At 50.5% G+C, this 13,279-nt stretch overlaps 4 protein-coding genes across 4 annotated transcripts; 2 read left to right on the forward strand and 2 right to left on the reverse strand.

Moving 5' to 3' along the window:
* Positions 1–813: 813 nt before the first annotated feature.
* HOO65_021170 (O-methylsterigmatocystin oxidoreductase) lies at positions 814–2,379 on the reverse strand (the record flags this gene model as incomplete). The annotated part of the gene is made up of 1 exon (XM_071000270.1): positions 814–2,379. The coding sequence occupies one exon, from the start codon at positions 2,377–2,379 to the stop codon at positions 814–816; it is 1,566 nt and encodes a 521-aa protein (XP_070861808.1).
* Positions 2,380–3,342: 963 nt separating this feature from the next.
* HOO65_021171 (putative transcriptional regulatory protein) lies at positions 3,343–5,859 on the forward strand (the record flags this gene model as incomplete). Its single annotated transcript, XM_071000271.1, has 1 exon — positions 3,343–5,859. One exon carries the CDS (start codon positions 3,343–3,345, stop codon positions 5,857–5,859), a length of 2,517 nt encoding a protein of 838 aa, XP_070861809.1.
* A 1,483-nt stretch (positions 5,860–7,342) lies between these two features.
* HOO65_021172 (putative agmatinase 2) lies at positions 7,343–8,665 on the reverse strand (the record flags this gene model as incomplete). Its single annotated transcript, XM_071006807.1, has 4 exons — positions 7,343–7,929; positions 8,033–8,275; positions 8,338–8,464; positions 8,537–8,665. 4 exons carry the CDS (start codon positions 8,663–8,665, stop codon positions 7,343–7,345), a joined length of 1,086 nt encoding a protein of 361 aa, XP_070861810.1.
* Positions 8,666–10,442: 1,777 nt separating this feature from the next.
* HOO65_021173 (putative proline-specific permease put4) lies at positions 10,443–12,181 on the forward strand (the record flags this gene model as incomplete). Its single annotated transcript, XM_071006655.1, has 2 exons — positions 10,443–11,508; positions 11,595–12,181. The coding sequence occupies 2 exons, from the start codon at positions 10,443–10,445 to the stop codon at positions 12,179–12,181; spliced, it is 1,653 nt and encodes a 550-aa protein (XP_070861811.1).
* Positions 12,182–13,279: the final 1,098 nt, after the last annotated feature.

The raw sequence follows: 13,279 nt of genomic DNA on the forward strand, positions 1-13,279 counted from the left end.
GAATCGGTGAGGTGAAGCTTGTCTTTTTGTTCCTTTTTCTAAAGGGTTGAGTTCTTTGATCATGCACAACTAAGCTGGAGTATCGTATCTATGCTCGGGTTTACCCAGTGTTAATCCGACTGAAGGCAGATTCTCTACAATACTTATCCTCCATGTAGCTCAACCAACAAATACTGAGTTTTGGGTTTGTTTGATAGTACGAGATTGGCTTCTTTAGAATTTGAAGATATTATTGGTGGTTTGAAAGATGGAAGTGTGGAAATCTGAATGGAGTATTCTACTCACTGGTCTATTACGTTATTGGCTATTATTAATACTGCTTTTATTCAAAATCCAATCATCTCTCTTTCTTTCAAGAGAGTTCTGTGTATGCTACAGTTTTATATACAATGAGCATCGTGTGATGTTAGGCTGATCCATAAGTCTTGTAAGATATGCTTGTGATTCGAATTAATTAAAGACCAAGTTCTAAATCTCTTCATAACATTGTGTGCCATCTATCTTTATCATGTATTCACCCGATGTTGTTCTGAGTGAAGTTGTCATGGACAGGCTACGTTCATACAGCCATACTGGTCGCATAACTTGGACGTGTAGAAATTAAGCGAAACAAGACGCATTTCACTAGACAGTAGTTAATTCTTAGCTAGCTCCTTTCCAACAGCGATCAGTACCGAGCTACAATCTATCTCTTCTTTTTTCTGTTCAGCCCGATGGCTTGTTAAGAATCTTGGAACCACATATTTTAGTAGAGTATAAAGTTCTTCACAGCCACCGAAAACCCAGTCTGCCGTAATTCCAGGCGCAGGCTCTTCATATCCCTATGATGTCCTCGGTTCCCTGTTCCCGTAATCTTATTCTACATGGGAAATATTGCGGATGGCTAGTGAGCCCGTTGGTCAGCTTTACAGGGGGGATTATCTCGAATCCTTTCTCACATGTCTCTCGTTCAATCGACATGGTGCTCAATATGCTGGCCATGGCAATCCACACACTGGCCTCGCCGAGATGCTTCCCAATACACACTCTACGACCAAACCCAAAATGCCCGTTCGGAAGCGGCTCATCGGAGCCACCCTCGGATCGCGGCAGGTACCGGTCCGGATTGAATGTTTCTGGATCGGAGTATACTGCGGGATCATGGGTCATGGCGCGGGCGTTTGCAAAGACATACGAGCCGGCTGGGATCAAATAGCCACGGTAAATTTCATCTTTGAGAGATCGATGAGGAACGCCCAAGGGAGACACGGGGATCCATCGCAAAGTCTCTTGCAATACAAGATCGAGGTATGGCAGGGAGGGGCGGTCTGCAAATGTGGGAAGGCGCCCACGACCTACGACCTTGTCTAGCTCTGCTTGTGCTTTTCTCTGTATATCTAGCCGAAGGACCATGGCAAGGATAAAGACAACTAACGTGCTCCAGGTTGTGTCTTGCCCTGCTGCGTAAACTGCAGCTGCTGCGCCCTTGATATCAGCTTCATCTAGGGTTGGTGTCTGGCCTGCATCTATCTCCATCTGCCTCTGGGCTAGCAGCGTGGTGATGAGTGACGGCTGGCGTTCGCCAGGTGCCAGGGCAGTCACTGCAGCAAAAGGGGCATCATGTATTTTTTTGATAGCCCAGCGCCAGTCATGGGCAAACTTTAAGCTACGATCATGAAACATGGACGGTAAGAATCGCAAAAACGGAAAAAAGTCAACTGGTGTCCCTCCTGGTGCCCCACCATGACCCAGTGCATAGCTAGCATCCTCAGCAATGGTGATCCATGGCGAGTCTTTGGAAAGTAGGGGTATTCCAAAGCCGGCCCTTAAAACAATTGCCGTCGCGTAGCGGCGAAGAGAATTTTCCCACGTAGACGGGCTGGAAACAAATGAACGCAGGAGAATTGCAGCCTCTGACTCTTGCAGGCTACGGTACCCTATGATAGAGGACTTCTGAAACGATCTTTGCAGCATTTTGCGATGCTGTCGAAACTTCGGGCCCCATGGCAGAAAGCTTAATATTCTTCCCCAGCCCATTTCTTCGAAGAGAATGAACCGTGGCCGGTCCGAGAAGTTGGCCCCTCGCTTATCAAGAAGATCGACAGCAGCAGTCACAGAATTGAGAACGATAATAGGTTGGCCAAGAACGCGGAATGAGAGGATGTCGGATTTGAGCTCCCGGCCCCATTCCATGTAGGCATACTCCGGGTTATCAGTAGGAATGATCCGAAGGTGGCCGATAACAGGCTCTCCAGGCGGCCCAGGGGGCAATGGAAGATGGCATGTTCGGCGACAAGGGAGAAAGTAGCGCAAAATAGATATCACAGCAATAGCTACTGCGATGAGTAGTAACGAAGGGATTTGGAGGGCTGTCGAGGCTAATAAAATGGTGACACCCATATCAACAGATTGCCGATGAGGTATGAGCAGGCGCGCTGGCGGGTTAAAGATAGTGGAAACTTCAAACTTTTGGTCTTGATAAATCAGCTTAACTCTGCATGAAGCGCTCTGCACTGCACTGTGACAACAAGCGGTACTGTCGGATGCAGATGACACGCAGCTTTGTCAATGGGGTCGACGCGATGTGGGAGGCTCCGGAAGCCGATGTCACACGTAGCCAGCGTCAAAACTGGAGTGGCGACTATGATGAAGTTGAAGTTACCAACATCGGCCCAGACACGAGCGAAAGAAAAGTGCTCAGCTTCCAGGTAATTATGTGCGCAAAATTGCACCACACCATCTTCTCATAGTGTCCATCTCTGATAAATCAAAAGTGGGTCGTACGAGTCGGGGTTTTTCATCTGCTAGGACCATTGCCACAGATAGAGATAGAAGCAGACACCACCGCTGAACACATGGTTGCACATGATTCAAAGTAAAGTAAACGTAACATGTACATGCATGCGCCTATATCAGTGCTTCGTAGTAAATGACTCGGTGCTTCCAGATCATCTTGACCCTCGGCACCACGGCACTCTCAAAGACAGTGCTGCAAAAGGAAGGTGCAGGTTTTCTAGAACCAAGATCACCACAAATCCTCCAACGAAACAGGTTATTGCTCTGCATGGAGCCGGAAGGCACTGAACGGAAAACTCCACTTTAGACTTCACTTTCATTAACAGATCTGACATTTGACATTGATTGTGGGAGTTCTCAAGTCGCTTGCCCTGCACTGCATAGTGACGTAACCCTGAAAAGAAACAAGGGTTAAGTGCCGGAATCTTGCCGGAAACTAGCCAAGGGTGAGAAAAAAATGACGCTTGCCTCAAATAATCCCATCTGTCTTGCATATTTTGCCTGTTTGGCTTGATAACCTGCTTATGTTTCTTTGCTGTTGCCCGTTCGCTTTTGTTTGCCCGCTCCATGGCAAATTGTCCCACTAGCCGAAGTGACACCAACGACTATGGTGCCGCAGTTCAGAAGCCTCCCATCAAAAGACAAGCCCTAGCCTCTGCACTTGCATCCGCGCCTGCATCCGTACCTGCATCCGCACCTGCATCCACCACACCTGAATCCGCGCCTGAATCCGCACCTGCATCTATTATATCTACACTTACGCCCGCATGTAATTCGCCTTCGGGCTCTGTCGCAGCGGTCGGACCCCAAGCCGAAACCAAAGCCGAATTTCGCCCTCCGTCCCAGCCTCAGCCGCCCACGCCTCTCGCAAAGCCTGTCCGACGTCGAGGCACTGTTGCCTGTGGCCGTTGCCGGCGACTGCGATCCAAATGTGTCCATGATCATCCAGCCCCACCCTGCCAAGCCTGCAAGCTAATTGGCGGCTTGGTTGAGGCGCAATGCAGCTTCCCAAAGCGCGGGGAGAAGGATGTAGACCGGCAGTTCCGGCGAAGAACAACGGCTGCTAACACGGCTCAGCGAACCGAAGCTAAAAAAGGAACCGCTTCAGCGGCAGCCCCAGAGTCTGTTGTAAATTCTTCTAGCGATACCAATACCGAGAAGGCCGTATCTATATCTACTCAAAGTGACGGGCTCTACTCTTCAGCGGTAGCTCCCGCTAGCTACCCGTGCAGTCGCCCTCCCCGGCCACCTGCCGCTGCTGCGCCGATCTCACGTTTCCCTGATCTGCCGGGGTCCTCTGACGCAAGGTCTCTCCTCCCACCCATCGATGAAGTGGTTGAAGGCTGCCGCATATTTGTCACCTCCTACTTCCAGCTTGGCTTTATCCCCAAGTCGATCTTTTTGGAACGGCTAATACGGCCGTCTGAAGATGTCAGCACCTTCCTTCTCTGCTGCATTCTCTGCATTTCCGCACGCTTCACTCCCAAGCTAGTCCAGAGGTACGGGAGTGCCCGCAAGGCGACCGATTATTTTGTCGAGGCATCGCGGCGAATGGTTCCTACAGAAATGTATCTCCCGTCGCTCGAACGTATCCAAGCGTTCTTCTTGCTCGCCATATCGCAATGGGGGAACGGCGACAAGGATCGCAGCAGCATGGATATGGGAATTGCTGTTAGAATGGCTGCTTTACTGAAGCTTCACTGCGAGGAATCCTACGCCTTGCCGCCTCATGCACCAGCCGAACGAATTGTGCAATCAGAAAGTGCACGACGGACGTTTTGGATGATCCAGAGCCAGGAAAACCTACACTCGGGATACAAGACCCCCGCGCCTTTCCCCCTAGAAGACATCACAACGCTTTTGCCCTGCGACGAAAAGGACTTTGCCTTTGGCGATATCCCTACAGAACGTGCGGCAATGGCCGGAACCCCGCCAGGCATTGCTAACCCTGGTCTTGTATACTCTCCTCGGCGCTGTCTCTTTGCAACACTCATCCAGGTCCATGGGCTTTGGGGAAAGGTGGCACGCCGTGCCTGTCGCACTGATCACAGCATCAACAAAGCGCCGCCATGGGATGCATCGAGTGAGTATGCACGCACGATAGCGGAATTAAACGAATGGGAAGCCTCTCTGCCACAGGACCATTGCTTTTCGGTGTGGAATCTCCGGGGCTGGAAATCAGAGAGCCTGCATTTAGCTTATCTAGCTGTGACTATGGTCATACGACTCAGCCATATTGTTAGTCGGCGTATCTACCTTGAGGATATGCTCGCAACGCTGACGTCATCTCCGCCGGACCAGAATTTGCCTGGGTCAACGCCTAGCATGGCCCCCGACGCCGACGAGCCGGTCCCCAATATCCCAATAACTTCGACCCGGGAAACCTACCCGGATGCTCCAGACGGATTCTGGGCACAAATGGCAACAGAACTGTTCACCAACGTGCAGTCCCTCCACGAGCAGATCGACGCATTCTTTTCTATGAGGACCCCCGAGGAAGGCTTCCCGCAAATTCTTGTCTTCTGTGTGTACATGTGCGGCTCCCTAGCCTCCTATCTATGGCGCTCGCCTAGTCTTTGCCCAGAGCTAGCCCCTCGCGCCGAGACGATGGCAAATAGAGCGTTGGAGGTGCTGAGCGAGCTCCATCCAGCGTGGCCCATGAGTTCCAAGTGGCAGAAGGGCCTGCAACAAATAGCAACTCCACTTAACGGCAAGAGCCCGGCGGAAGGATCGTCGCAGAACCAAACCCCATTGCCATTGGAAAGAAGACCGGAAGGTGCATCCGATTGCGAACCCAATACATCCAAAAGCGCAGATACCGTTTTCCACTTTCCGGTCCGACATCAACAGCAACCACAATTCCATGGTCCAGCAGCCAATACGCAATACCAACATGTGACTTCAAATCTGCATGTCCATCAATCATACGAACCACACTCTAGCCAGCCACATAGCCAGGGTATGCATTCTTTCCCCAACGAGCTATTTGACGCTGAGCTTACGGCCTTTCTGCAGGGCGACTTTCAGTTTGAGAGCTTTGATAGCACCTGGGGGGGAACGCCGTCAACCTCAGATAAGAAATGACAAAAATAACATGACATGGAGCGGCGGTATCTTTGCTAGTGCATATAAAAGAACAGAACTACACAGTATTCATCGTAATATGAGCGACCATGACCAAAAATGTCCGAGAAAAAGCCATTATTGACAGTGAATCCGTACTAGTGATGCGAGTAGAAGGGAACCCGTTCGCGTTTAAGATGAACGTACACTCAACCGGCGGAAACTTTCATTTTTCTAGGGGCGAGGAAACTAGACAGCCTTAAAGCTAGGGCGGGCAGCCGCTAGTGCTTTCTACACCGGGATTATACCCGGTTCCATGGGTTTTGGGACCGGCACGGACCCGGTCCACTAATAGATTTTGGGCAAATACCATGGCAAACGGCATTCCATCTGATCTGGGCTGCGCTGGGGTTGTTGTATCAATATCAATATCCTTGCTCCCCTGTCAGATTATCCCACCCTAAACCGGATAACTCGAGTCCCTGGTGGGCTTGAACAACAGCTTTTTCCGTTTTAGGCCCTCTCCTACTAGTTAGCACCAAAAAGAGTCGACTTTCTTTAAGCAAGTCCCGGTGGGTCGTACAACCGGCTATCTGCGCGCTCTTGAAGGACTGGAACACAAGAGAAGTCATTTTAGTATCGAGCCTGGTTGTTTGAGAACCGCCCAACCGTCCATCCAATCATAGAATCTCATGGCCCCGTTTACAAATCATTGCTCTTCAAAAGCTGGGGAAACTGCTAGCCCAAGGGCTTGCAAACTCTATTACACATAGTTTCTGCCTGATGACGAGCCTGCGAGTCTCAAAGCTCTCAGGTCATGCATGAAGCTTCCCTTCTAGGACAGAGCTTCCTCGCCTCGCGGGTTGACAGGATCGTGGGGTTGAATACCATGGGCAAGGGCATTAATAAGCTAGGTGAGGGGAAAACCAAGGCCATGATGCTTGGGTGTGACTCCAACTTGTGCGCTGGATAGAGTAGAGACCCTTTCTACGCCCCAAGTCTAGTCCCTTCGAAGCAAGACGAACAAAAGCCCCTATATTGTTATGTATTTACCTTCGGTTTGTTTTCTAGAAGCCGCCCTTTTTTCCGAGAGAGGACAAGAAATTATAGATAATCTCGTCCCTTCATCGGTCTCACTCACTCACTCGAACTGTGAAGAAACGCAAATCTGACAGTCACTATTCACGCATGCTGGTAGGCTATTTCCCGTCTGGGGGTCTGGGGAAGCCAAGCGAAAGAGGGGGGGTAAGAGGAGTAAAAGGAAGGGGAAAACAATATGGGCACTGTGTTAGGTACCAGATACCTGCTTGCCTGGCACATCCTATCCCATTCAGCCACCAACTTGCTAACAAAGCGGGCAAGCCGCTTGTGGCAAAACAGTGTTTATCAGCGCAACCATCCACCCTAACCCTACCTGGCCATCATCGTATACACTTAATATGTCCTTTCATTTTAACGGGTCATGATCATCTTGTGCATTGTATTTTGCCTCTGCTAACTTTTGTTACAACTCATCATGAGACTCGGTCGCCGCTCCTGCCGCCTCAACGCCCTTCTTGACCATGCTAGTAATAATTTCAAAGGCAATTTGCGCACCCAAAAGAGCCGTTGTCTCTCCAGCATCGTCGTAGCTAGGACTAACCTCCACAATATCGGCACCAACAACATTAAGACCTTCAATACCTCTGAGAATGCGGATGAACTCTCTGGCTGTCCAGCCGCCGGGCTCAGGCGTTCCGGTTCCAGGGGCCAGACCAGGCTCGATAATGTCGATATCAACGGACAAGTAGACAGGGTTCTCAGTGCCCAAGCGCTCCATGATAGTGTTGATGACGCCCTCAACGCCAATATCGTCGATATCGTCAGCCAGGATGCGAAACCACCCCTGCTCGGTGTCATCCCTAAAGTCAGCATCATCAACACCAGCTAGGCGTGTGCGGATCCCTCCATGGACGGAGCCATTGGCTATTAAGCCCTCGCTGTGAGCCATCCAAAAGAAGCTACCGTGAGTGAAGAAACTCTGAGGAAAGGCCTCGCCTGGCGCAGGGATTGGTACCCAGACAGAAGGGTACTTGGCAGGATGCCATGTGTCTAGGTGGGCATCAAAATGGAGCACATTGATGGGCCGGCCGTATGCACTTTTCAGGGCGCGCAAAGCAGGAAGCGCAATGCTATGGTCTCCGCCAAGTGAAACTAGCTTGGGCTTGCCCCCCAGTATGGACCGGAGCTGTAGGCGAGCGCTTGGAGAGCTCAGCGTAGCCTTCGGTCATCTGACGCAGGGCAAGGCCATTGTCAAAAGGAGAGACGTTCATGTCGCCGCAATCAACAATGCGAGCCCACGAGGAGTAAGGGTTGATGCCCGCACGGTGGTTGAAACTCCGGAATGGCGTCTGGCGGGAAGATCCAGAGCGCAGTGCGCGAGGCCCAAATCGCGTGCCTTGGGTGAAGCTATGTTAGTAGAGGGGAAATGGCAGGGGCGGCCAACTGCGTAGTACATACCAGGGCGATAACTGACGGAGGTGTCAAAGGGCACGCCAATGACACCAATGTCAAATGGGTACTTGTCTTCGACTAGGCACTTGACATGCGGCAGATGGGCAAAGGTCTGGATACCTGCAAAGCCCCACTGAGAAAAGACAAGAGAAAAAGGCGTGAGTTAGGACATGAAGCGCAGTGCAAGTTTACAGTGGCAACTTACATCGGTCCCCCATTTTTCCTCGAGGGAAATATCGGCACGAGCGTCATCGCTAGCCTGTGCATGATGATGGTCTTTGTGGGCAGAGCCGAAGCCCAGTGTTGCCAGTATCAGAAAATGCTTGAAGCCCATGGTATGGTGTAGAGTTGCTGGGTCGCTGCAAGGCATCCGTATCTAGAGGAAAGGAAAATAGGAGGAGAGGAGAGAGAAAGCCCGCCAGCAAGAACACAGATTTGTAGTGCTAATTGGCGCCGAAAGTGGAGGGAACCATATCCACACCGAATTAGTCCTTCGACTGCTAGCAGCTCGATATCATTGAGCGGCAAATAAGGCAGCGCCGCCTTTCGCTTTACAAGTTCTTGATGATCCCTTCTTCCTGTCAGTTGATAATTCCACCCTCTCCCCCTCTCCCCCCCCTCTCTCTTATCTCCAAGTTTTTGTTTGAGCCCTGGACCCTTGACGTCTCTTCGGTGCGTGCGCCGGCTTTATTTTTCGTACTGTGCTCCAAGTACCCCTACAAGGGCCATAAATGGTTAATAGCCCAGTGTTCTACAGGGCGTTAAGTCTTGATGGGGAAAAAGAGGCGACAGAGATGTCGACAGGGGCAAGCCGTGAAGATAAGAGGTTAAAGTTGAAAGCTAGGACATTGGGACTAGGAAAGGCTAGGTGACTCCTCACTGTCTTACCTGTTGTTTTAGAGGAGAGGAGTCAGGCCAACGATAGAAAGATAGGATGAGATGAATCGCCCCTCCCTCCCACTCTACAGAATCCGGTTGACCAAGATCTGTTACATATTGATTTTGAGCACCTGTTTATCAGAGATTGGAATGCTGGGCGACAACTCCGGGGGGGAGGGGAGGGGTGAGGTGAGGTGGGCCTGCTGGCGCTGAACAGGGCAACAACTATCGGGGCAAAATTGTGGTAATTACCTCGACTAAACTCGATCGAGTCCTGGTGCGTGGCGTACCTTCCATTGCTAGATACGGACTCACTGAACAATGCAAATAGGAGCGATGGAAGAACCAGGCGATCCAAGGCAAAGTCAGATGGAGAGAGGGACAAAAAAACAGAAGGCGACTGCAGCAATGGAGTATGAGGGGTGGGACGAGCGTCGAAGCTGCTGACGCATTTGGACGGGCTTATAATAATCGGCGGCTTCTAGACATAATAGAGCCCTGGAAAATAAGAAAAGATCTAACCTTTGCAAGAGTCGCAGCGTAAGACGCCGCACTACGGCTAGTCCTAACAAGTAAGTGCCTTCTTCGGCGCATGCGAGCTTCTAGAGCGCTTTTTTCTAGCTATCAATTTCGCATCTCGCTATCAACATGCAACACGCCTTGTTTGCCCTGCCTTTTATCTTTTAGCTCTGACTGGGGATGGCCGTGTTTTGTCAGTGCTCCCTCCCGGCCTTGATGTGACGTGTGGATTGATCGCAAAGCCAAGCCCCGTTGTTGGCCAGTAGGTGGTGCTAAGTCTTGGTGCTAGACATGGGGCTGTAATCAGTCCCAAGGCGAGTGGATGAAGGTTGTTCCTTCAAATGCTTCGCAATGAGTTGGAAGGGAAATGGAGCCATATTCCGCTATCGACTTTGAGGGAGGATGGAGAAGACTAGGGGAAATGGAATCACCCTACTATCAACGTCGTGTCCCCATTTCCTTTTGAAGGATATAATGCTACGAGATACCCCCATTCTTTTGGACGTTCGAATTTCTCCTCATCTTCAGGCTGGGCTTTCATCTCTACCATCTCTCTCTTCTTTCCTTTTTTCTTTCTTTTTTTTTTTCCTTCCTTTTTTCTCCTCGCTATCCCCCTCGTCCTCAAGGATCCTTCTTTCTCTTTTACTTTCTAGAAAACTACCTCTCTTACTATCTTAATTTTCCCTGATTGTCATCTGTGTTACTGCTTCACTATGGGTAGCTCATCTGAACTGGGCGTCAAGTCCCCCGAGGTAGCCTCGATGCAGGCTGGGGCTACCAAGTCAGAATTCACGGAGACCAAGCGTGGTCTGTCTCCTCGCCACGTGCAGCTCATGGCTATTGGCGGCTCCATTGGCACCGGTCTGTTCGTCGGAATTGGTGGTGTTCTCATCAAGGCTGGTCCTCTGTCTCTTGTTCTCGGTTACATCTTTTGGTCTGTTCTCTTCGTCTGGCCCAGCTACCTGTGTGTTGCTGAAATGGCCGCCTACCTACCCGTCAAGGGCTCCATTTTCGAGCTTGCTGCCCGCTTCGTTGATCCCGCTCTTGGTTTTGCTATTGGTTGGACGTATTTCTACGCCTCGGTCATGCTTGTATGTGTAGAATACTCGGCTGTCGCTACGATCATGGGCTATTGGGACTCGGAAATTAACCCCGGCGTATGGATTGCCATTTCTATGGTCATCTGCATTCTGCTCAACGTGATTGCCGTCAAATGGTATGGCGAAGCCGAGTTCATCATGGCCTCGACCAAGATCATCATGCTTATTGGCCTGCTGTTTGTGACCTTCATCACCATGGTCGGTGGAAACCCCAGGGGCGATGCCTATGGGTTCCGCGCCTGGAAGGAGACAAGTGTCATGCAGAGCTACCATTCTGACGGCGCCGAAGGCCGCTTCCTCGGATGGTGGAAAGTTGTCATTTACGCTGGCTTCACTGTTGCCGGTCCCGACATGATTGCGCTGGCCATGGGCGAAATCCAGAACCCCCGCCGCACGATTCCCCGTGTTGCCCAGCTGATCTTCTACCGCCTGCTGTTCTTCTACGTCATTGGTGTATTTGCTGTTGGCATCATTTGCAGCTCGCGTGATCCTACACTGATGGCTGCTGTCGATGGTAGTCTTCCTGGTGCTGCAGCTTCCCCTTGGGTCATTGGCATTGTGAACCTGGGCATCAGCGGCCTTCCCCATGTGGTGAACGCGGGTATCCTTCTTTCGGGTCTCTCTTGCGGCAACGCTTACCTGTACTCGGCTTCGCGGACTCTTTACGGTCTCGCGCGTGGTAAGTCTTTTTCCTTTCTTGTTTTCCCTCTGTCCCAGCTTCCTCGTTTCTGCTTTATACTAACATTGCCTCTTTCTCTTGCACAGACGGCCAAGCCCCCCGCTTCCTACTCAAGTGCAATAGCGCCGGTGTTCCCTTGTACTGCGTCGGCATTGTCTCTCTGTTGACCACCATTACCTTCCTCGTCTGCTCCAACTCGGCCATCACCGTCTTTTATTGGTTCGTCGATCTGACTACAACCGGCCTCATCGCCACATATCTCGGAATGGTTATTGTCTTCGTTGGTTGGAGCCGTGCCCGCAAGGCCCAGGGTCTTGCTGACTCCGACCTGCCCTACGTCGCCCCCTATACCCCCTACATCACATACGTCTCCTTGTTAATTGGCACTCTAGCCATCGTCTTTGTTGGATTTGACAAGTTCAAGCCTTGGGACACTCAGGGCTTTATCACCAGCTACTTCTGTGTTCCCTACTCGCTGCTTCTGTTCTTTGGCTGGAAGTACTACAAGAAGACATCGCTGGTTGCGCCCGAGGATGCAGACCTGGTCTCTGGCAAGGCTGAAATCGATGCCGAGTGCGCAAAGTGGGAGGATGGCGGCGTGATGGAGAACTTCAAGCGCGAGATGGCCTCCAAGTCGTTTTTGCAGCGCACGTGGATTACGATGTGGTCATAAAGGGGCCAATTTGCTTGGTTATTGTTTTTTTTTTTTCATTTCCATTTTATTTTGGGGGTCGGGTTGGAGAATGGCCTGAGGGATTGGTGGGAAAGAGGTCTTGTTTATGAATATGCGCTGAAAGCTTTGTTTGCTATACCACATGGTTTATCTGTTTATTTTTAGTCTTGAAGGTTGACTTGAATTTCTATTATTTATCATGCCATACTCACGTGCCAGTTTGCCTCTCTGCCTGGTTAAGCACACCTTTATTCTCTTTTTTTTATCTCCGTTCGCCGCGGGCGATTGACACGAAGACTTGGGCAAAGGTGTGGCGGACCATGAATACGCGGGGTTGAATTAAGATAGACGTAATCGTGCAGGAGAACAAAAGAGGCAGACCTTCCTTTCATGCAGGGTTGTGAAGAGCAAGGGCCTGAGCTTGACTGAAAATGTGATCCTTCACCTTCACACATGTGTGGGACAATACGGAGGCGGAGGCTGGTGACATGGAGACTTGATGTAGAATCAGCCAAACAAAGCTCGTCGTATTACATATCAGGACACGTCCAAATGAAAACAATACGGCTCACATGCCTTGGTCAACAGGCCTTTCTGCGGCCCTGACACAGTAAATGGGTGGGGTTGAATTGCAGGTAAAAAACTATTATTATAGGCCAAATTATTCCTGCTAAATTCTGTAAAAATGCTATCCGAAAATTGGCAGGTTGAGAATCGGGGTTACCTTTCAATTCGAATGCCTCGAGTCCAAGTTTTGAACTCTCTCGAGTCCGAGTCCGAGTCCGAGTCCAAAGAACTAGTTACACAATCAAAATGAAGCAACTTCCCAATTTTGCTGGACTTGCCGTTTTTTGCCGGACTTGCCTTTTTTTGCCGGACCCACAAATATATCAATTCTCCAGTGGCCATCTTAACAGCGCCCGTCCGGCTTCCCTGGGCTATTAAAGCGAAATGTTTGCCCCAGCTTTCTAGCAGCAAATCCTGAGAACTTTGTTTCTTGTCACTATGCTATTTCGAGACGTTTATATAAAGGCGACTGACATACATACATGTGTAACCTTGGCTCAAGTCATCTCGAAGCTTCAATGTTCAATTACA

Source organism: Ceratocystis lukuohia, assembly GCF_044167205.1.
Source record: "Ceratocystis lukuohia strain C4212 chromosome Unknown Supercontig2_pilon, whole genome shotgun sequence".
In the NCBI taxonomy this organism is placed as follows: Eukaryota; Fungi; Ascomycota; class Sordariomycetes; order Microascales; family Ceratocystidaceae; genus Ceratocystis; species Ceratocystis lukuohia.